A 24,525-nucleotide genomic window follows, 5' to 3' on the forward strand; every position below is an offset into this window, starting at 1 on the left:
CACCAGGGAAGAGGCGGATTCTCCCCTACTACAGAAAGACGTCTGCTATTTTGATTGGCTAGGGAAGAAGTCCGTTAGGACGTGTTGCCCTTTCTATGTAAGCTGTGAGCGTAGGCGGCCCTGAGGGGGTGTGTGGCAGGGGTTTCCAAGCCCAGCACCAGCACTCTTGCCCTTTTCCATCAGGGGTTCAGCCTAGGGTTCCCCCCTGGTGGGCGGCTCCCGAGTTTTGGAGAAGAGCACGAGAACCTAGACCGCCCCTGAGGTGCGGAGACCCCCTGGGCAGGCTGAAAGATGGCGGCGGCGGCGTCTGTCTCTGCGGCTTCTTGTTCTCAGTTGTCGGTAAGAAGCAGTTGGCGCGAGTGGGCCCCACATCGGTCCTAAGCGCCTCTTTGAGTTTCCTCATGTTTCAGGGCGCTGTCAGTCCAGCTTTTGACGCAATTCTGGAGGACGGCGGGTGTGCCTAGATTGCTCCGCGCTCCCGAAGCTTCCATTCACTGTTCTTCTGTCGAGGCTGCAGCCTCTGGCTCCCAGTGAAACTGGGCTGGCTCTCTCTGTTCCCCAGCCCTCATTCACCTTTTGGCGTAGCAACCCCGGTTGCCTGACACTCCCAAGGACCGGCTGGGATAACCGCCCACTCCCTGGCCTGCGAAAACGTAGCTCCTTTGGTCACGTGGGTTCAGCGGCCCCTCTAGGAAACTCGCCAGATCAGGTGAGGCGCGCCAGTGTGTTTAAGAGACAGCTGCACGGTAGTAGTCCGCCGTCTTTCGAGCGCTTACTAGTCGTTGCTTATGCTGTTTCCTATCCCTGCAGTGCCTCCCACTCCCATTAACTTCGTTGTGTGATCCTCGTAGCCAGAACGCGCGCTTCCTGTCACCTAGAATTACTGGAACTTAAGTGTGGAAATGCCCTTTTGGAGAGGCGACAGGGGGAATTGATTTTAAATATGGTTTTTGCCTCATCGAAGGTCACCATCCAGTTTAGTCACTGCTATTCACTGGTATTTGTCAAATTGGAGTGTCGAATGCTTAGGTTTTTGAAAACCGCGGCGTTGGAAAGCTTTGATAGGAAGTAAATGTTGGAGCTCTTATTTCTCCAATTAGCAAATGTTCGATGCCTGGCATACTGTTAGGGTCCAAATGAATAGAATAGAAACCCTGCTTTGAAGGAGCAAAACACTGAAGAGAAACTACACGTAATTAGTGATTACTGCGCAGTACAGTTTAGGAAGTGCTACCGTAGTAGAATAATCTAGAGGGGAGTGATTAGCAGTGCTTAGGTAGGCTAGAGAAGGTTTCCTAGAAGGGAAGATAGAGCTAGTTGCGTGTCGAAGGAATTGTAATTGCTTGTCCCAAGAGTAGAGGAAGGAGAAAAGGCGCTGCAGGAATTTTGGAGTATGTGCTAGAACAGTAGGTGCTTTTAGGAAACTTGAGATAGTTCGGAATGAGAAGTAATACGGAGGTAGAGTTGGATGAGGTGAATTGGAAACGTAGGTAAAAACGTGAAAAAAAAAGGATGGTGAGGGAAGGAACTAGAAGAGTATCGGGGGAAAGTTGTTTTCTAGAATCTAGGGGGAAAGAGTCGGGAACGCTAAGAAAGCCTGGTCACCTTGGAGAAGTCAGTTTCAGCTTTTCGAACAATTACAAATTGTTAGAATAATAGGACTAAAAGTATTACAGTGTTTCAGCCGAATGGGAATTAGAAGTTTGCAGAGAGGTCTGGGGAAGTTAAGGAGAAGTAAGGAAAGCAGCAATTTAAGGTTATTCAGGATTAGGTCAGTAAAAGAAAAAAATAAAAGAAACTGTTGGAAGTGTTAGCAGATGGATGAGATTTTATAGGAGATATGATTAAACTTGGGAGAAGAGAGCTTTTCACGGCTCTCAAAAGTTAAGCACTTGGAGACTGAACAAGGAATACTCTTAGAAATGTTGAATTGAGTCTGGGTGCGTGGCTCATGCCTGTGATACCAGCTACTAGAGAGGCTGAGGCGGGAGGATCACTGAGGCTGAAGTGAGCTATGAGAGTGCCACTGCTCTCCAGCCTGGGCGACAGAGCGACCCTGTCTCTATAAAATAAAATATTAAGTGAATGTTTAATTGAGCTGCATTATGCCAAGGACACCTAGCTGAGCATTGGCACTGGGATATAGTCAGCTCTTAGTACTTATACGGTACCCTTGACAGAAATCCCAAAGACTGTTCATTAGGAAAGCATATATATATTTTTCGTGCTAAGCTCAGCTTTAATTGGATTCTAAATATCAAGGGTACACTAAGAATATCTAGGATCCTCCACAAATCAAAGTGTAACAACCATAACTCAATCTGCTACATCAAAATGTCTAGTTTGGAAGTTACTGTTTCTCAAAACAAAAATGACTAAGTTTAGTTGGTTGGTTGCTGCGTAAGAAAAGGTCCTGCTTAGATGTCCCATCAGAAATAAGGCTGCCATTTCCAACAGCGTTGGAAAAGCACTTAGCTTATCAAACAGCTGATCTTAACAGCAGGCAACATTAAAAAAAAAAAAAAAAACTTGTTAAAACTATACCATGAACTGAGAACACAAGTCATATTCAGATTTCACGGTTGTGAAGATTAACAACTGTTATATTCAACTGTTTTCGACATTGATAAACCCATACAGAGTTAGTTATAAGTGCATTGAGATGCTTTACAGGCAAGGATTTTTAACAAGTAGATTCATAAATCACCGTCTTTAAGAAGCAGTGACCGTGTAAATCTCAAATGTGAACAGCATGGAAGTAGGGCGATAGGTTTCAGTTAGGTCTAGGTAACGTTTATTGAGTGATTGCTCTTGAATTGATAAACTTCGCCTGGTGGAAAAGGCAGGAAAGCAACCATGATTGGGCATAATGAGAATTCCGTATGGAAGTATGGGCGGCATTGTGTTGAAACACACAAGAATGTCTTTCATGTCAGCCTTGTAATGTTTTCACAATAACCTTGGTGATTAATGACCTAATCTCTTAATTTGTCTGTCTGACTTTTTAGATAGGTCCTTCGACCAAGCTGCACAGTAGCTCCATATTAATTTCCCTTAAAAATGTTTTATGGCTATCATACATTTTATAATTTTAAATATAAGATTTACTTTTTGAGAATAATAAAAATGAATACCTTCATGTTCCCCTTTGTATCTTCTTCTTTCTCCTTCCCACACCCACCCACTACCACGTATTTTAAGATTATAATGTATGGTATTTATATAGGACTATCTGGCAGGCATAATCCTTGAAGGCACTTTAAGCACTTTTTATGCATTAACTCGTTTAATCCTCACAATAACCTTCTGGGATTGGCATTAATGTTTCCTTTTTCAAATGAGCAAAATGAGGCCCAGAGAGGTTGAGTCAAAGTTATCTAGCTAGTAAATGACAGTATCTTAATAGGCTTTGGATTTAATGGGTTTTGCTGTCCATTTGTTTGCCAGATATTAGAAACAATCTTGTTGTATTCATTGTTATATGCCGTACATGGCAAATGTTTCTCTAGAGTGCAGTTCTCAAAGTATGGTCTCACAACCCTTGGAGATCTCCAAGATCCTCTCAGAGTCTACAAGATCCTTCTGTAATGACCACGTTTGTGGTAGACTAGATCTTCTTTAATATGTCAAACAAAATAACATATCCAACAGAGCGAATGCAGAACTAGATAAGAGAATCCAGCATTTTTTTTTTAAAGCAAACATTAAAGAGATCTGCAGAAATGTAAAATAGTGCCATTCTTTTCACTAAATCTTTTAGAGTGTAAAGGGGTCCTGAGAGAAAAAGTTTGCAAGGGGCAACTCTAGAGCAGTGATTTTTTTTTTTTTCCAGACCGGAGGCTGGGGTCTGGATTACAACTCAGTAGTGGGTCATGGAATATGTACTGTGACTCAACCCATATCATTTTCAAGAAAGAGGAGAGAGAAAATCGTTCAGCAAATATAACTGAATGAATTATCTGGTTCACAGAGTATGTGCGTCTTCACCTTTACTCGGTCATACTAAATTGTTTTACCAAGTGATTATACCAACAGCCCTCTTTATTCTATGTCCTCTTAAATAGATGGTATTGTCCCACTTGTAAATTTTTGCTGTGTGTGTGAAATGGTATCCAATTTTCTGATTTGTGCACCTCTTATCATTGGTGAGTATGCAACCGTGTTTTTTTCGTACCTTTACTAGTCGTGTGTGTGTGTTTTCTTCTGTGAAATACCTGTTCATGTCCTTTGCCTGTTTTTCAGTTGGGTTGCCTATATATATATACACACACACACATACACATATATATACACGTATATATACATACATATATATACGTGTATATATATACACATACATATATACACGTATATATACATATATACACATATACACACATATATACATATATACACGTATATATACACACACATATATACACACACACACATATATATATATACTGGATATTAATTATCAGTCTGTTAAGACTGTTCCAAGGACATCTTGGCTAGTCGTTGATATCTTTCGATTAATAGTTGTTGTTACTTTTAATGTAAAATTTGTTAGTCTTTTTATAATTAGTGATTTCTGTTAAAGAAATTCTTCCTTTCTCCAAGGCCTTGGTTGTATTCTTCTATATTTTTTTCCTACTTATTTTAAAGTTGGAGCTTTTTATGTCCTTAATTTACTTGAAATTAATTTGTATGCTGTGAGATAGGGATCCAATTTAATGGTTTTACTTAAAATACACAATTGTCCCCACAATACTTGTTGAAAATTCATCCTATCCCCAGTGGTTTGCAATATGTTCATTTCCATATGTTTATGGGTGTGTTACCTGGCTCTTTGTCCCTTTGTTGTATTTGTCTCCCCTACTTAGATACCCACTTGGAGGTGGGGGGGTCATTTACCTCCTTGTTACTCAAGAGAAGTATTAGCTATTGTTGGTCCTTTGCTTTTCTTCAGTAGAAATTCTAGAACCTGCTATTGGAATTTTGATTGAGATTTTATTGAATTTCTAGCTTAATTTGGGTATAACTGATATGTTTAGGATATTGATCCTTCTGTCTGAATGTTATGTTACTCCATTTATTTAGAACTTTAACATTTTTCAGTATAATTTCATGTCTTGTATATTTCTCAATTTCTAGTTTTTAATTGTGTGATACATATTTTCATAAGTTGCATTTTCTAATATATAAAATTACTGACTTTTACATATCTATTTTACCCAGCAATCTTCCAGACTTAATTCTCATAATTGAGGATTTTTTTGTTTTTTTCTATTTAGATAGTCATGATACGAAATGGGGATTCTTCCTTTTCAATCTTAATAGCTGTTATTCTTTTTTTTTCTTAATGTGCATACTAGGAAATGAAGTACAATGTTGACTAGAATTGATGTAGATATCTTTGTCTTATTCCTGATTTTAAAAGGAATATTTCAAGTTTTCCACCATTAAGTATGTTTGCCATGTTTTCTTGTAAAACTTCATATTATCATAAGGGAGTAAGTTTTTTACAAAATAATGGCTGGATGTTGAATTTTATTGAATGCTTTTCTACATTTGTTGATGATCGTATTGATTTTTAGTTTGAAACTGTTGCATTGATTGCACTGCTCAGAGCTCTACATCATGTTCCTCCACCATTGGACCTTGACTTCTCCAATTTTATTTCCTCAACATGTATACACAAACTCTTTTTTCAGCTAAACTGATGTATTCATTAACCTGGAAATATTGCCTTTCATACCCATTTATAGCTTGCCTATCAGAATACATGTCAATCTACGAGACCCAGTATCGATTTCAGCACTAATAAAGACCTTCCTTTGTTAGACCTTCTGAAGCAGTGCTCTGATGAATGCACCTGAATTTAATTTAATTTAATTTGCACTTAGTCTCTATTACATCCAATTTAGCAGTTCCCACCTACTCTTTTGTATTTGAGTTTTATCTAGGTAATATCTTGCAGCTGTGTTGCATGTTACACTTATAAAGAAAGCAAGTAATAATGCATTTTTAAATTATGCTTCATACTTCACACAGTGTCATAAAAAGATGTTCAATAAATATTTGAATTATGTGTTCCTCAATGAGATATTTGCCCTAACAACTAAAGGCTGCAGGAAAAGCTAGATCAGGTTAAACATTGTACCTTTAATCCTGAAAGTTTCTCCTACAATCATATTTTGGTTGGAATAATTTTTACTGAATGCTTAGGGTCATGGAAAGATTAGTGGATTGGGAGTTAGACTTGGGCTCCGTTCTACACAGCCTTCCTATGATATTTGTGATATTTGTTAAACATAAAGAAGCCCAAAAGCTTTTGGTGATCGCTTAAAGGGTTATGGTAACTTTGTTGAAAAGGATAATCTTTTATAAGTAATGTGCAGTTTCCTGTTTTGTGGAGGAAATGTATAGTTAACATTCAACAGATTTATTGAACATAATAAAACTCCTTTATTAGAACTTAATTTCTCCAGCAAAAATTCTACACCAACTCGGTGTCCTACAGTTATTTTAATTCTGACACTGCCCAGATGTTGCTCAGACCCCCATACATTAAGGGGCTCCATTTCACAAGACTGCCTGTCCCCAAGTCAGTCAGAGTTCACAGAGCATCTGCATTTCTGCTCAGCTGACTACAAATTAAGGGATTCCTGCAACTTTCCAAGAACGGCTCCCAGTACTCAGGAAAGACTGTACTTAAGCAATTTCGGTTTTATAAAGGACACAACTCAGGAACAGCCAAATGGAGGAGACATAGGGCAAGGTGGGAAAGGGCTTCTGTATCCTCTGGTGCAGTACCTTCCCAGCATATCAGTATGTTCAACAATCTAGAAGCTCCCCAAACCTCATTATTCAAGAGTTTTCATTGAGCTTTCATTACATAAATACATAATTGAGTAAATTATCGTCCACTGGTTACTGGGCTCAATCTCAGCCCCTTACCTCCCCTAAGGTCAGGGCCTAGGGCTGAAATTTGTAACTCTTCCCCCCCACCCCACCTCCCTCCCAACACACACACACACACAAACAGACGGAGTCTCACTCTGTCGCCCAGGCTGTAGTGCAGTGGCCCAATCTTGGCTCACCACAACCTCCACCTCCTGGGTTCTAGTGATTCTCCTGCCTTGGCTTCCCGAGTAGTTGGGATTACAGGGCACACTCCCACACTTGAGTAATTTTTTTGTATTTTAGATTGAGACAGAGTTTCACCATGTTGGCCAGGCTGGTCTCGAACTCCTGACCTCAAGTGATCCGCCCAGCTCGGCCTCCCAAAGTGCTGGGATCACAGGCATGAGCCACCGTGCCTGGCTGAAATTTGTAGCTCTTTATAATCTAGTGGTTGGTTTTTCTGGCAACCAGCTTCCAGAAGATACCTTCAAACCTGAAGCTATCTAGGCACCCTACCTTGAGTCCCCTCATCAGCCTAACAAGGATACCCTATCACTTAAGAAATTCTAGGAGTTTTTGAATCTGTATCTGAAACCAAGGACAAAAGACTAAATATATTTTTTATTATACCACAGGGCATACAGATAATAAAAATGTATATGTCGTGAGGAGTGATATAAAATAGTGAGTAAAGGGCAAGCCCACTAACACAAAATGTAGAACAGAGGTAGTTCCATTTTGGGAACTAGTTTGTTAGTTAATCACGTAATTAATGGGATTCCTCTGACTGGGCAGAGGGTGTTCGGCAAGTCACTTAATATTTTTGAACGTTAAATGATAGGATTCTGGTGGGTTGTAAATAACCAATGAAAACTTGAGGTTCTCTGTGACATTTAAAATTAAGCTATGCAGTAATTGAGGATGCTTTGCAAGACCTTTGACCATATTATAAAAAATTGAAAACTCATCCTGTTTTCCAGTTACCTCTAAAACCAGATGCCAATTTGCCATTAAGTTTGGAAAATGACAAATGCTAGTCTTTGTTATATACGAACATACTATAGTAGACTTAGCACTTATTTATTTGAGTACCACTTTTAAGACTTGGCCCTACCCTCCTAAGCTCTTTGTCCCCACTTTTGATTGTCATAGCCATAGTGTGTTTTATATTTATATAAATAGAAAATGTTTTATATTTGCTTTCTTAAGTCACCTGGAAATTTGCATGATTTTTAACATGGAAGTAAAATCTTTAAATAAGATTTAAATACAGTGCAGGTATTTCGATAGCCTTTGCTTCAGGAGATTGTTTACTGTTTTAAATATTCATTGTGCTCTTGTACTTTTATGAACACAGATTATTCTGGTAAATGTAAATCTTCAAAGGTAAGAATTGAAAAACATAGTTTGCTGTGGCCGTTTGAGGAAGGAAAGTGGATGTCTGAACATTTTGAATAGCTGGCAGTCATATCTTCCACCTTAGCCCTCAGCTTCTTAGTTACTTCCCCCAGTCTAGGACCATCTGTCAGTACGAAGTCGCCTACAACAAATAAAACTCCACAGTTAGCATCTCCTGGGTTGAAATTATTATGTGGAATCCTAAATTTAACAGAATCTCATTCATGACAGAATGGTGTACTGTGGAAATAAAGTTTTAAATTTGAGTGTTTGATGGGCCTTAATGTTTTCTAATTATTTTCTTTTTTGTTAATTAAATGTAAATTATTTGAGGCAAGGACAGTGCCTTATTTTCTTTCTGGAGTTTTGAATACTATAAATGTTCAAGTAGTAGTTTGTTGATGGGGAATAGAGTAATTCAGTTATTTGTAGCAGTTTCTGGTCCTGTAAAAATAATTTTTTTATTTTTCTGAACTTACATTTCACAGTATATATTTTTAACTACGGTATTTACATTCATTGTATCATTTAAGTATTTCTGCACAGCATTTGTATTCAAGTTGTATGAACATTATTTTCTTGTAGTGTCTGGCATATGGCTATATTTAGACTAATATGAAACACTTGAAAAGTTGTATTTCTTTAATGATTGAATTGTATTGTTTCTAGTCAGTGGATTTTTTCTGTTGTCTGTATGGACAGTCTAGTTCTCAGTCATAAATATTTGTGGTTTAAATCTGCTATTTGTGGTGCACACTTTTGAAAGGTAATTTGTGTCTTTATTTTTTAGAACAGCTTAGCTGAGCCATCAAGGTCTAATGGAAGCATGGTTCGGCATTCTTCATCTCCATATGTAGTATATCCTTCGGATAAGCCTTTCCTTAATAGTGATCTACGACGCTCCCCAAGTAAGCCTACACTTGCCTATCCAGAAAGCAACAGCAGAGGTAATTGAGTCTAACGAAATAGATGTTATTTGTGTTTTCTTGCTGCTTTAAAATTCTTAACTTTGTCCTCCATTATTTTGCCATTAGAGGAAAATATATTTCCCCTTTTCTTCCAGTTTTTAGCCCCCACAAAATATTATGCTTTTCTCGTATTCCTTATATTGATTGTTGAACATCATCATCCACCAAATTACTGATGCTAAAACACTTTGAGTCATCAGTGACTGCTCTGTAATCCCCACTATTAGTCCAGAATGAAGGCCTTTTTTTGCTTCTGAAATATGCCAAAAGCATACTGGTTTTTCTGCCTTTTTGTGTTCTCATTGCTTTGGTTCAGGCTTTCATCATCTGTAGCCCAGATGTTCATAATACATTCCTCATTAATCTCCCTGCCTGTTTTCTCCTCCTCATCCCCAGTTAATAACATTTCTGTCATTTGTCATTATCCATCATCTGTCCCACAAAATTAAAGTTTTAGCATCTCATCACAGCTTACATAATAAATTCTTAATTTTTCATAACCTAGACCCTATATGCCTCACCAGCTTCATCCCTAACTTGTCTTCTGTTTTTTCCTTTCCCATCCTTTGCTCTGGCTACTTTGAAATACATTTGTTCCTGGAACCTGCCATCTGTATTAGTTTTCTTGTTGCCTTAACAAATTGCCATGAACTTAGCTTTAAATATTTGTTATCTCAGTTTTCTGTAGGTTGGAAATCTGTGTAGGCTCATCTGGGTCCTCTGTTTAGAGCCTTACAAGGCTGAAATCAAGGCTTTGCTTGGGGCTCTGTTCTTCACTAGAGGCTCTGGAGAAGATCTGCTTCCAAGCTCATTAAGATTCTTAGCCAAATTCTGTTCCTTGTCATTGCAGTACTGAGATTCTGTTGCCTTGCAGACTTTTACTTGGGGACAGTCTTTGCTCCTAGAAACTGTCCTCCTTCCTTCATGTTTTCTTTATGGTCTCCTATGGTAACAGTAGGTAGAGTCTCTCATGTTTCTCTTTTTTTTTATATTTTATTTTTTTTTTGGAGACAGAGTCTCACTCTGTCACCAGGCTGGAGTGCAGTGGCGTGATCTCGGCTCACTGCAACCTCCGCCTCCTGGATTCAAGCTATTGCTATTCTCTTGCCTCAGCCTCCTGAGTAGCTGGGACTACAGACGCGCCCAGCTAGTTTTTGTATTTTTAGTAGGGACGAGGTTTCACCATGTTGGTCAGGATGGTCTCAATCTCTTGACTTCGTGATCCACCCGCCTTGGCCTCCCAAAGTGCTGAGATTACAGGCATGAGCTATGGCACCTGGCCAAGTCTCTTACGTTTCAAATCTCTCTGAGTTCTGTTACATTTTTCTAACCGCAGCTGGAGAAAATTTTCTGGTCATGTTATCAGATTGGGCCCACTCAGTTAATGAAAAGATGGTTTTGATACTGAATTTGTTAATCATCTTTTAGATGTTTCTTCATCTGTATCTTTTAAAATACACCTACCTTATACTTTGTGTGAAGTTTAAATGAAATGTCTTTGCTTTATTTGGGATGCTACGGCATTTCCTTTTTTTAAAAGTTGTGTTTAATCACTAATATTGCAACAATTATATGTGTTAATGATTCTCTAGGTAAAAGAAATATTTTTGAAATTGTAGGCTAAACAGGCGTTTGTAAATTAGTTGAGGAACTTTTTTTGTTTTAGTTGGGATATGTATTGTAAGTATCCTAAAAATCTCAGAATGAACCTGTTTTGTAAACTGGACTGATTGTACAGTAAAATACCAAGTAGGTAATACCAGTTTAAATCCTAACCTATAATGGGTGCTGAAAAGTGTTTGCCGAAATAAATGTAACTAAATAGTGTGATGTCTTTTAAGAATTTTAGTACTCTGTAATCGTTAACCTAGAAGCCTCTTTATTATAAGATACTGTGTCTCGATGATAACGAAAATTTTTAATTAATGGTTAAAGCAATTGATAAGGTTCTACACATCAGAGTATAGCAGGTTGGCAATTTAAGAAAATTAAGTTGCATGAGATTCAAACAACATGTTTAAAAAGCAAAAAAAAAAAAAAGTGACTGAAGCCCACAGTAGAGCAAAAATCAGTTTCAGTAAGTTTCTTATTCAAAAATAAGCACAAAACAAAATATCCATTTACAAAGTTCTAACAGGAACACAAAATCTAAGAATTAGATATTAATCCTTCAACTGTAATATTGTATCTAGTTCTGATCTTTACACCCATGAAAAGAAACTTCCAAAAAGTTCAAAAAAATGAGAAATTACTAGCAAAGAATAAGAAAAATTAAGAAGGCAGATTTATTCACAGAGAATCAGAAAAATTTTAGCACAGCATGTTATTAATAGAGCTAAATTCTGCTTGAGTGCAACATCAGTGGTTTTAAGGAATAAAAGAGAAGTGAGAGAAGCAGGGAGGAGATGGAGAGGAGAAATAAGATAAAAAGTAACCTTCAAGACAGTAAATAAGCTTTTATGCCTTTAGAGCATGATGCTGTGAACTGTTTAAGCAATGTCCCAGGATAATCATTACAATCCACTATCCTTTTATAGTGTGTTTTAATCCAACGATACTTACTTTCCAAATGGGAAGGAAAGACACAGAAATCACTATCCCCTTCTCACCCAGAAAAAAAATAAAGGCTGTGAGATATGAACAAAGACCAAGAGAGTTCAGAAAAGACATTTTTGGGGGATAGGGATAAGTGTGTTGGGGAGGTTAGAGGAGAGGAAAACCTCTCAGAGGAAAAACGAAATAATAGATAATCTGAGTTTTAAAGAATGAGTACAGTTTTATAAGAAGAAAAGTTCAATAAGAGTACAGCATGTGAAAGGTTTATAAACTCGACATGTTTTTTTTTTTTTTTTTTTTGAGACAGTCTCACTCAGTCACCCAGGCTGGAGTGCAGTGGCATGATCTTGGCTCACTGCAACCTCTGCCTCCCAGGTTCAAGCAATTCTCCTGCCTCAGCCTCCCGAGTAGCTGAGATTACAGACACATGCCACCATGCCTGGCTAATTTTTGTATTTTTAGTAGAGACAGGGTTTCACCATGTTGGCCAGGATGGTCTCGATCTCTTGACCTCATGATCCGCCCACCTCAGCCTCCCAAAGTGCTGGGATTACAGGTGTGAGCCACCGTGCCTGGCAAACCTGACATGATTTTTATTGCTTCATCAAGGACATTGTGGCTTAGTTTTTTGTTACTGGGAATTTATGACAGTGAAGAATACAATGCCTAAAATAGTTGTTTAGTGTTACTAACTTGATTTGAGCTAAAATTAGGAATTTTACCCAACATTGCTTTTGCGTGATCGTTGGCAAACTTCAACACAGTGAAAAAGGCGAAGTCTTACTATTAATAGTAGTATGAAAATAGTGTTGACCTCACAGGCCCTGGGAAAGGCCTCATGAGCCCTGCCCTCAATGTGCCTATGCCCCACATTTTGAGAACCACTGTAATCAAGGATATGAGTATGTCCAGAGTAGTATTTTGTTCATGTAAATACTTTTTTACCAGGTGTGAGAAGAATGTAGATAGTAGCGTTTGTTCCAGAATCTGGATGATAGCTCCTTGAGGCCAAAGACGGTCTTCACACCTTGCAGAGTGCTTCACACATCGTATGTGGTCTGTATGCTTGATGGACTGAGGTTTACATCAGAAGGAAGTCTAAACTGAAGCAACAAGACAGAACAGGAGACTGATTAAGGAAAGATTTATGCATATTTTGTTGTGGGGAATGAGGAAGATGGAGAAATCTTTGAGTCTAAGATTTCTAGTGTAGATGATTAGCGGTATGATTAGGACAGATGACAGAAAAAAAGCATACTTAGAGGAATTGATATGATTTTGGCTGTATCAAATTTGAGATGCCTGTGAATTAGATGGAGATGAATACTAAGCAAATGAAAATGAAAAGGTCAAGTATAATAGAGAACACTACACTAATGAACTCAGGCATCATCAAGGATACAGTAGTGGATGAAGCCTATGAGTATAGAGGGGTTTCTCCAGAAAAAGAAAGTAGAGGGAGAAAAGAGCTTTGGAAAATACCACCATTTAAACAGTAAACTAAAAAGTAGGAAAAGTCAGAAAGGTGGAGAACTACCAAGACAGCAATATTGGAGAAATCAAAGATGCATATTACAGATATGGGTCCCCCTGCCCCTTAATCTACAACATAAACCCGTGTTTATGTTAATGACAGAAATGTCCCAAGCGATAAATAGACCCAGGTGGACTTGAAGAACATTAGGGACTCAAACATGGCTAGCACTTTCCATCTTTTTTTTTTCAGCTTGTAACTAGTTTCATTTTTTCTAGCTACAAAAGAGCTTTTTTTTTGCCTAGCAGGAAACATTACTAAAAATTACTGAGTTTTAAGTTGAACCAGTTCTGGCTTTGACGTTTTGGACAAAAGTCCCAAGAAGACAAGCATTATCTGGGTTTCAGTGTGTGTCCCTTGTGGATCAGTTAGTCAGATTTGTCAAAAGATAGTAAAGATATAGCCATGTTGAGGTAAGGGGAAACTCCCAGAAAAAGAGATATATAAGTCAGGCAAACAGTTCCAAAGATGTGTGCTATACTTCATATAGCAAAATATAAGAAAAATTCCAGGAAACAAAATTAGGAAATATAAAATATAATGAAAAATATGAAATTTATCAGGTATGACACGTGATTATGTCAACTCAAAAGTCAATATATGCTTTTTAAGTAAAACCTGAAATAAAATGAAACTTAAAAAATAAATAGCTGACAAAGGTGTTTACTACCATACAAATAAAAACGATGGATGGCAGTACTACTGTCAAACAGATAGTATAGACGAATAGCAGCTGCATGTAATACTAAATAAAAACAAATAATACCTAGTTTAAAAGTGAGAAGGAGAAATACCCAAGTACAGAAATAAAATGAGTTTCAAGCCAGGACAATAAGGATGGAACTAAAGCCAAAAACCTTAGGGACAGTATTAGGAGTCTTGGCATTAGGTATAAGCCTTAAGTGTTGGGGTACAGTAGCAGAGATGATGGAATTTTAAATGTGGGTAGGGACTGGAGAACAAAGCTCTAGGCGCCCATGAGGCAACTTCTGGAATACTTTGAAAAGCTGGGCGTGATGAGTTGTCAAAGCAGAACTGGAACACTGCAGCCTGTGGTCTCAGGAAGAGACTGTGGATAAAAAAAGTCACCTCTGATAAGTCAACTCAAGCCAATTGTATGTGCTCACTGAGGTGCATATGTGAAGACTTGAATACATAATGAGAGCTATACAATGTTAATGAAAATGCTTAATATAAATTGCATTTAAAGTGTGCTCATATATAAATAAATATGACATAGTAAAGGGCAGTCTCACCTATAAAAGCATTTTTAAAATCTATAGAATTTCAATAAAATGTTTATAATTACTACACCTAGATGGTAAGATTATGGGTGTGATTTTCTTCCTTTTCAATCATGTGTTTTCTAAATTATCCCCTGCATTTATTCAGTAATTTTTTGAAAAAGAAAACAAACATTACACATTTAAACAGGGATATGTAAGCCATTCAAGAATACGTAAAAGGAAAGCGCACACCCCAGCATATCCCTGTGATACTACAGTTGCTGACGTAAAGAACAAAAATGAAATGTTCAGCCAGTTTCAATAATAAATATAAGTGCAGAAATAAAATATTAGCAAAATTGTGTACTGTTGGGTATAATTTAATGAAGGAGTGCAAAAAATATTTGATATCACGAAGTCTTTAGTAAATTTGCCTCTGGTTCAGAAGAGGTTAAGAAAACTCAATGGATATTAAAGGACATTTAAAATTTTATTTTTCTTTTGTATTTATCTGATTATTGCAGGTATATAAAAGAATTGTTCCCTTTATTATTAATCTTATATTTAGGCTTCTTCTGTTTTAGTTCTGAGTGTCTTTTCAGTTGATTTTTCAGGTTTCTACCTGTGTGTGTGTCTGTTTCATGTCTGCATTTTTTCTAGTTACATTGTAGTCTCATTGCATACCAGCAAGAATAAGCTGACTTCAATAAAATACATTAGTCTCCTATTTGAGACCTGTAATATCCTAGGCACTGAAAAATTTGGTGAAGGAATAAATTATGTTAATAAATGGACAAGAGTACTTTGGGTTGAGTAAGAGGACTCAATTCTTAAAAGACGGCAGCTCTGCCTACCTAGTGTATAGTTTAAATTAGTGTTTAGACAAAATGATTCTAAATAATCAGTTGGAAATGTTTTAAGATTTATATAATATAGGTGACTGATAGAATCAATGTTTATGAAATTTTAGTAATTGAAATACTGGCACTAATTCCCTAATATTAAGGAATCCAGAATAGAAGAAAGATCTGAAACTGTCTTAGGGTGTGTACGTAACAAAGAGTTACGGTATCTAATATATATATATGTGTGAATTTAGTGTATGATCAATTTGACATTTAAAGTTTTTCTTTCAATACAAAAAACACTTTTTCTGTGACTTAACAAATGTAAACATATGAAACTGTAAATATAATTAAAAAAATACAAAGTTTATCTGATCTCGAGGTTGGGAAGAACTTTGTAAGTATATAAAGAAAGAAAACATGATGGGAGGAAACACCACACCCAAGACTGTGTTGTTAAAGCACTGATGACTTCTGACCCAATCATAAAAGTGACTGCAAAACCAGCTTACTTTTCAGAATTCAAAAGAACCATCCTGTAATCTGTAAGATATTTGAGAAAAAACCCTAGTCTTAATGTTCATTTTCTTTAAGTTCTTTTTGGAAGTAAGCTGGGTATAATTAATAGAGAAATAAAGAACAACTTGGTCCAGTTCCAAGATGGCTGAGTAGGAAGAGCTCCAGTCTACAGCTCCCAGAGTGAGTGACGCAGAAGACGGGTGATGTCTGCATTTCCAACTGAGATACTGGGTTCATCTCACTGGGGTGTGTCAGACAGTGGGTGCAGTCCATGGAGTGTGAGCTGAAGCAGGGCAGGGCATTGTCTCACCCAGGAAGCACAAGGGGTTGGGGCATTCCCTTTCCTAGCCAAGGGAAGCCTTGACACACAGTACCTGGAAAATCAGGACACTCCCACCCTAATACTGTGCCTTACCAATGGTCTTAGCAAACGGCACGCCAGGAGATTATATCCTGTGCCTGGCTCTGAGGGTCCCACGCCCATGGAGCCTCACTCACTGCTAGCACAGCAGTCTGAGATCCAACTGGAAGGCTGCAGCGAGGCTGGGGGAGGGGCATCTGCCATTGCTGTGGCTTGAGTAGGTAAAGCAGCCTGGAAGCTCGAACTGGGTGGAGCCCACCGCAGCTCAAAGAGGCCTGCCTGCCTCTGTAGACTCACCTCTGGGGGTGGATCATAGCTGAACAAAGGCAGCAGAAACTTCTGCAGACTTAAACGATCCTGTCTGACAGCTTTGAAGAGAGTAGTGGTTCTCCCAGCACGGAGTTGGAGATCTAAGAACGGACAGAGTGCCTCCTCCTGACCCCCTGAGTAGCCTAACTGGGAGATACCTCCCAGTAGAGGCCAACTGACACCTCATATGGCCGGGTGCCCTTCTGAGACTAAGAATCCAGAGGAAGGATCAGGCAGCAACATTTGTCATTCTGCAATATTTGCTGTTCTGCAGCCTCCATTGGTGATACCCAGGCAAGCGGTCTGGAGTGGACCTCCAGCAAACTCCAACAGACCTGCAGCTGAGGGTCCTGAATGTTAGAAGGAAAACTAGCTAACAGAAAGGGCATCCACACCAAAACCCCATCTGCATGTCACCATCATCAGACCAAAGGTAGATAAAACCACAAAGATGTGGAGAAACCAAAGCAGAAAAGATGAAAATTCTAAAAATCAGAGCACCTCTTCTCCTCCAAAGGAACGCAGCTCCTTGCCAGCAACAGAACAAAGTTTGACGGAGAATGACTTTGATGAGTTGAGAGAAGAAGGCTTCAGACGATCAGTGATAACAAACTTCTCCGACCTAAAGGAAGATGTTTGAACCCATTGCAAAGAAGCTTAAAAACCTTGAAAAAAGATTAGACGAATGGCTAACTAGAATAAACAGCGTAGAGAAGACCTTAAATGACCTGATGGAGCTGAAAACCGTGGCATGAAAACTACATGACACATGCACAAGCCTCAGTAGCCGATTTGATCAAGTGGAAGTAAGGGTATCAGTGATTGAAGATCAAATGAATGAAATGAAGTAAGAAGAGAAGTTTAGAGAAAAAAAGAGTAAAAAGAAATGAACAAAGCCTCCAAGAAATATGGGACTATGAGAAAAGACCAAATCTACCTCTGATTGGTGTACCTGAAAGTGACGGGGAGAATGGAACCAAGTTGGGAAACATTCTTCAAGATATTGTCCAGGAGAACTTCCCCAATCTAGCAAGGCAGGCCAACATTCAAATTCAGGAAATACAGAGAATGCCACAAAGATACTCCTCGAGAAGAGCAACTCCAAGACACATAATTGTCAGATTCACCAAAGTTGAAGGAAAAAATATTAAGGGCAGCCAGAGAGAAAGGTCAGGTTACCCACAAAGGGAAGCCCATCAGACTAACAGCAGATATCTCGGCAAAAACTCTACAAGCCAGGAGAGAGAGAGTGCCAATATTCAACATTCTTAAAAGAATTTTCAACCCAGAATTTCCTATCCAGCCAAACTAAGCTTCATTAGTGAAGGAGAAATAAAATCCTTTACAGACAAGCAAATGTTGAGAGATTTTGTCACCACCAGGCCGGCCTTACCAGATCTCCTGAAGGAACCACTAAACATGGAAAGGAACAACTGGTACCAGCCACTGCAAAAACATGCCAAATTGTAAAGACCATCGAGGCTAGGAAGAAACTGCATCAACTAACGAGCAAAATAACCAGCTAACATCATAATGACAGGATCAAATTCACATGTAACAATATTAAGCTTAAATGTAAACGGGCTAAATGCCCCAATTAAAAGCCACAGACTAGCAAATTGGATAAAGAGTCAAGACCCGGCCGGGCACAGTGGCTCACACCTGTAATCCCAGCACTTTGGGAGGCCGAGGCCGGCGGATCACGAGGTCAGGAGATGGAGACCATCCTGGCTAACACAGTGAAACCCCGTCTCTACTAAAAATACAAAAAATTAGCCGGGCAAGATGGTGGGCACCTGTAGTCCCAGCTACTCGGGAGGCTGAGGCAGGAGAATGGCGTGAACCCTGGGGGGCGGAGCCTGCAGTGAGCCGAGATCGCACCACTGCACTCCAGCCTGGGCGACAGCGAGACTCTGCCTCAAAAAAAAAAAAAAAAAAAAGAGTCAAGACCCATCAGTGTGCTATATTCAGGAGACCCAGCTCACATGCAGGGGCACATATAGGCTCAAAATGAAGGGATGGAGGAAGATCTGCCAAGCAAATGGAAAACAAAAAAACGCAGGGGTTGCAATCCTAGTCTCTGATAAAACAGACTAGATCAAAAGAGACAAGGTCATTACATAATGGTAAAGGGATCAATTCAACAACAACAGCTAACTATCATAAATATATGTGCACCCAATACAGGAGCACCCAGATTCATAAAATAAGTCCTTAGAGACCTACAAAGAGACTCAGACTCCCACACAATAATAATGGGAGACTTTAACACCCCACTGTCAACATTAGACAGATCAGCAAGACAGAAAGTTAACAAGGATATCCAGGAATTGAACTCAGCTCTGCACCAAGTGGACCTAATAGACATCTACACAACTCTCCACCCCAAATCAACAGAATATACATTCTTCTCAGCACCACATCACACTTATTCCAAAATTGACCACGTAGTTGAAAGTAAAGCACTCCTCAGCAAATGTAAAAGAACAAATTATAACAAACTGTTTCTCAGACCACAGTGCAATCAAACTAGAACTCAGGATTAAGAAACTCACTCAAAACCGCTCAACTACATGGAAACTGAACAACCTGCTTCTGAATGACTATTGGGTACATAACAAAATGAAGGCAGAAATAAAGATGTTCTTTAAAACCAACCAGAACAAAGACACAACATACCATAATCTCTGGGACACATTTAAAGCATTGTGTAGAGGGTAATTTATAGCACTAAATGCCCACAAGAGAAGGCAGGAAAGATCTAAAATTGACACCCTAACATCACAATTAAAAGAACTAGAAAAGCAAGAGCAAACACATTCAAAAGCTAGCAGCAGGCAAGAAATAACTAAGATCAGAGCAGAACTGAAGGAGATAGAGACACAAAAAACCCTTCAAAAAATCAGTGAATCCAGGAGCTGGTTTTTTGAAAAGATCAACAAAATTGATAGACCACTAGCAGGACTAAGAATGAAGAAAAGAGAGAAGAATCAAATAGATGCAATAAAAAATGATACCGATCACTACCGATCCCACAGAAATACAAGCTACCATCAGAGAATACTATAAACACCTCTATGCAAGTAAACTAGAAAATCTAGAAGAAATGGGTAAATTGCTGGACACATACACCCTCCCAAGACTAAACCAGGAAGAAGATGAATCTCTGAATAGACCAGTAACAGGCTCTGAAATTGAGGCAATAATTAATAGCCTACCAACCAAAAAAAGTCCAGGACCAGACGGATTCACAGCCGAATTCTACCAGAGGCACAAAGAGGAGCTGTTACCATTCCTTCTGAAACAATTCCAATCAATGGAAAAAGAGAGAATCCTCCCTAACTCATTTTGTGAAGCCAGCATCATCCTGATACCAAAGCCTGGCAGAGACACAACAGAAAAAGAGAATTTTACACCAATATCCCTGATGATCATTGATGCAAAAATCCTCAATAAAATACTGGCAAACAGAATCCAGCACCACATCAAAAAGCTTATCCACCAAGATCAAGTTGGTTTCATCCCTGGGATGCAAGGCTGGTTCAACATACACAGCTCAGTAAATGTAATCCATCATATAAGCAGAACCAAAGACAGAAACCACATGATTATCTCAGTAGATGCAGAAAAGGCCTTCGACAAAATTCAGCAGCCCTTCATGCTAAAAACTCTCAATAAACTAGGTATTGATGGGACGTATCTCAAAATAATAAGAGCTATCTATGACAAACCCACAGCCGATACCATACTGAATGAGGAAGAACTGGAAGCATTCCCTTTGAAAACTGGCACAAGACATGGATGCCCTCTCTCACTATTCCTATTCAACATAGTGTTGGAAGTTCTGGCCAGGGCAATCAGGCAGGAGTAAGAAAGGGTATTCAGTTAGGAAAAGAGGAAGTCAAATTGTCCCTGTTTGCAGATGACGTGGTTGTATATTTAGAAAACCCCATCGTCTCAGCCCAAAATCTCAAGTTGATAAGCAACTTCAGCAAAGTCTCAGGATACAAAATCAATGTGCAAAAATCACAAGCATTCTTACACACCAATAACAGACACACAGAGAGCCAAATCATGAGTGAACTCCCATTCACAATTGCTTCAAAGAGAATAAAATACCTAGGAATCCAACTTACAAGGGATGCGAAGGACCCCTTCAAGGAGAACTACAAACGACTGCCCAATGAAATAAAAGGATACAAACAAATGGAAGAACATTCCATGCTCATGGATAGGAAGAATCAATATCGTGAAAATGGTCATACTGCCCAAGGTAATTTATAGATTCAGTGCCATCCCCATCAAGCTACCAATGACTTTCTTCACAGAATTGGAAAAAACTACTTTCAAGTTCATATGGAACCAAAAAAGAGCCCACATTACCAAGACAATCCTAAGCCATTAAAGTGATCATTAAAAAGGAAACAACAGGTGCTTGAGAGGATGTGGAGAAATAGGAATACTTTTACACTGTTGGCGGGATCGTAAACTAGGTCAACCATTGTGGAAGACAGTGTGGTGATTCCTGAAGTATCTAGAACTAGAAATACCATTTGACCCAGCCATCCCATTACTGGGTATATACCCAAAGGATTATAAATCATGCTGCTATAAAGACACATACACACGTATGTTTATTGTGGCACTATTCACAATAGCAAAGTCTTGGGACCAACCCAAATGTCCATCAAGACTGGATTAAGAAAATGTGGCACATATACACCATTGGAATACTATGCAGCTGTAAAAAAGGATGAGTTCATGTCCTTTGTAGGGACATGGAGGAAGCTGGAAACCATCATTCTGAACAAACTATTCCAAGTACAGAAAACCAGACACCACATGTTCTCACTCATTGGTGGGAATTGAACAATGAGAACACTTGGACACAGGATGGGGAACATCACACACCGGGGCCTGTCGTGGGTTGCAGGTAGGGGGGAGGGATAGTATTAGGAGATACACCTAATGTAAATGACAAGTTAATGGGTCTAGCCTACCAACATGGCACATGTATACATATGTAACAAACGTGCACGTTGTGCACATGTACCCTAGAACTTGTAATTTAAAAAAAATGATGGAAAAGAATTAGGTATACCTCTGTGAAAAATCAAAACATCTGTACGTCATAACTAGAATTAAAGGCAGATAATAAAATGAAGAAAACTTTTTCCCATAGAAAAATGGGTAAAGGAAATTCATGAAAGGGAGAAAATTGGCCAATAATATATATGAAAAGATTTATACCTTAATGGAAATGGAAAATAACTAGAAGTAGCATATTTTTCTCATTAGAATGGCTATGATTGTTCTTTGACCCAGTAACTTAACTTTTTAGTTTCTAATTATTGATCATTAGAAAATCTTTTAAGACTGATTGCCTGAGGGAATTCTCACTAATAAGGCTAAAGTGAAAAAACCTTGATGTGTTTTGTCTCAATTTATTTTACACATATAGGAAAAAATTTAAATAACCAAATGACAGTCATTATCTCTGGGTAATAGGATTATTGGTTATTTTTCAGTGTGTTTTTTCACAGTCTTCTACATTTACTGCAGTCAACATAATTTTATAATCAAACTTGAAGCGGAGTTTAGAAAGTACTTAAAATGCAGATTTTAAAAGTAGTATTTTTTTGTGCTTTACTGTAACTATAGTTGGTTTCTACATGTGCTGCTATTAAAATGTATTAATAGTAGTTACTAATACATTTACTAATAATTTTAATTAATAAGTAATATATTATTAATTAATAAGACAGTAATGTGCTTTAGGACTGTTATGTGAACTTTGTATGATTGGCTAAATTTTTTACCACTTTATAAAAGTCTTTGAAATTTTTTTACCATAGTAATGGGGTTTTTACTTGAGCGCATTTCAAACACTCAATGTCTTTTTTTAAAATTTATTATTTTTTTTTTGAGACAGAATCTCACTCTGTCGCCCAGGCTGGAGTGCAATGGTGTGATCTCAGCTCACTGCAACCTCCACCCCCCCCACACTCCCCACCCCACCCGGGATCAAGCGATTCTCCTGCCTCAGCTTCCCAAGTAGCTGGGATTACAGGCGCCCGCCACTACGCTCGCCTAATTTTTTTATTTTTAGTAGAGACAGGGTTTCAACTGTGTTAGGCTGGTCTCGAACTCCTGACTTCAGGTGATCCACCCACCTCAGCCTCCCAAAGTGCTGGGATTACAGGTGTGAGCCACTGCACCCGGCACACTCAATGTCTTTAAATTGATTTTTTAAAAAACAAATATGAGATAATTAACATTTTATTGTTCCCAAAGAGTGATCCTCCACTGGACTCATCCATCAATTTTATTTTTTATTTAGATGAGTTTATTCTTTCTTAATATACTTTCTCCACATATGCTGTTATAGCATCCATGTTTGTGTTTGTATTTGGCAGCCATATTTTCTGCTCTTAAGAATCTTCAAGATAAGATTCGACGCTTGGAACTTGAGAGGATTCAGGCAGAAGAAAATGTGAAAAGCTTATCTAGAGAAACAATTGAATATAAGAAAGTACTGGATGAACAGATACAAGAAAGGGAGAATTCAAAGAATGAGGAATCAAAGCACAATCAAGGTTTGTTTATGAAGAAAATTAAAATTCTATCAAAATAAGTGTTGTGCTGTATGAAGTATTCTAAAAGAAATACTACATTAGTGTTTTATAGTGGTATCTTCAAGTACTACAAAACTGCATTGTATTCTGGTGCATTTTGAGGAGCAAATGTTGTTGTCATACATGGTATTTATTTATTGAATGCAAGGCCAGTTTGACTAGCACGTAGAAAGAGAATGATTTAGGTAATCTGAAAAGGCATCCAGGTTTGTGGAAGATGTTCTTATTGTGTACACAATAGATTCAATTCCTGTTAACAGCTTGTTAAAACTCTTTTATGGGTGAGTTGATTTCTGCTTTTCTTATGTATTCCTTTCAGAACTGACATCTCAGTTGTTAGCTGCAGAAAATAAATGCAATCTATTAGAAAAACAATTGGAATACATGCGAAATATGATAAAGCATGCCGAAATGGAGAGGACATCTGTCTTAGAGAAACAAGTAAGTAAAGCACCTCACAGATTGATACTCAAGAACAGTTAGTTATGCGGAAAACTAATGGAATAAAGACTTTTTTTCTTTCGGTGAGGACTAGTGCTGTTATAGCCCAGGACTGAAATTTCTTGGCATCAGTTACGAAATCTAAAGATGTGATTGGCTTTTTTTGTTGTTATTGTTGTGTTTCATAGAGTTTTACTTAAATGGTAAAAATACAGTTATGAGATGTTTGAAAGTTATGTTAGCTTCTTTGAGTCTACATTATAAAAAGTGTAAATAACCATATACCTCTATATCTCTGAAATTTGTTTAATGACTCAGGTGAGATAGTAGATGACGTTGTAAAACTCTTCAGAATTGTTATTTAGCATAGCATTTTTGTGCTTTCTTACACCAGAGATCTTCATATTTAGGTGACCTGCACATTTGTGAGAAGATATCTCAACATCAGTCTCAAATATATTGATTGATGAATTGATTGGAAATAGGGTCTCACTCTGTCACCCAGGCTGGAGTGTAGTGGCATGATCTCGGTTCACTGCAACCTCCACCTCCTAGGCTCAGGTGATTCTCATGCCTCATCCTCCCGAGTAGCTGGGATTACAGGTGCATGCCACGATGCCCAGCTAACTTTTTTGTGTGTGTATATTTAGTATAGATGTGGCCAGGCTGGTCTCAAACTCCTGGCCTCAAGTGATCAGGCCGCCTCGGCCTCCCAAAGTTCTGGGATTACAGGCGTGAGCCACTGTCCCTGGCCTTGTGTGTGTGTGTGTGTGTGTGTGTGTGTGTGTGTGTGTGTGTGTATATATATATATTTTTTTTTTTTTTTTTTTTTTTTTGAGACAGAGTTT

The 24,525-nt window shown here is 38.4% G+C and overlaps 1 protein-coding gene across 11 annotated transcripts in view; it reads left to right on the forward strand.

Moving 5' to 3' along the window:
- Positions 1-24,525, forward strand: part of CEP57 (centrosomal protein 57) — a 43,354-nt gene that overhangs the window by 534 nt on the left and 18,295 nt on the right. For 4 of the 11 annotated variants that reach the window (XM_055283345.1, XM_055283346.1, XM_063642057.1 and 1 more), the window contains exons 2-4: positions 9,074-9,230; positions 23,018-23,197; positions 23,556-23,677. In XM_055283345.1, the coding sequence (XP_055139320.1) occupies positions 9,074-9,230; positions 23,018-23,197; positions 23,556-23,677 (459 nt within the window). Of the gene's footprint in view, positions 1-44; positions 340-410; positions 710-5,352; positions 5,386-9,073; positions 9,231-23,017; positions 23,198-23,555; positions 23,678-24,525 lie in introns of those variants that run through there. The other 7 variants (XM_063642056.1, XM_055283350.2, XM_063642060.1 and 4 more) reach the window with 6 other exon arrangements.

The sequence above is a fragment of the Symphalangus syndactylus genome, chromosome 6, assembly GCF_028878055.3.
Source record: "Symphalangus syndactylus isolate Jambi chromosome 6, NHGRI_mSymSyn1-v2.1_pri, whole genome shotgun sequence".
Lineage (NCBI taxonomy): Eukaryota > Metazoa > Chordata > Mammalia > Primates > Hylobatidae > Symphalangus > Symphalangus syndactylus.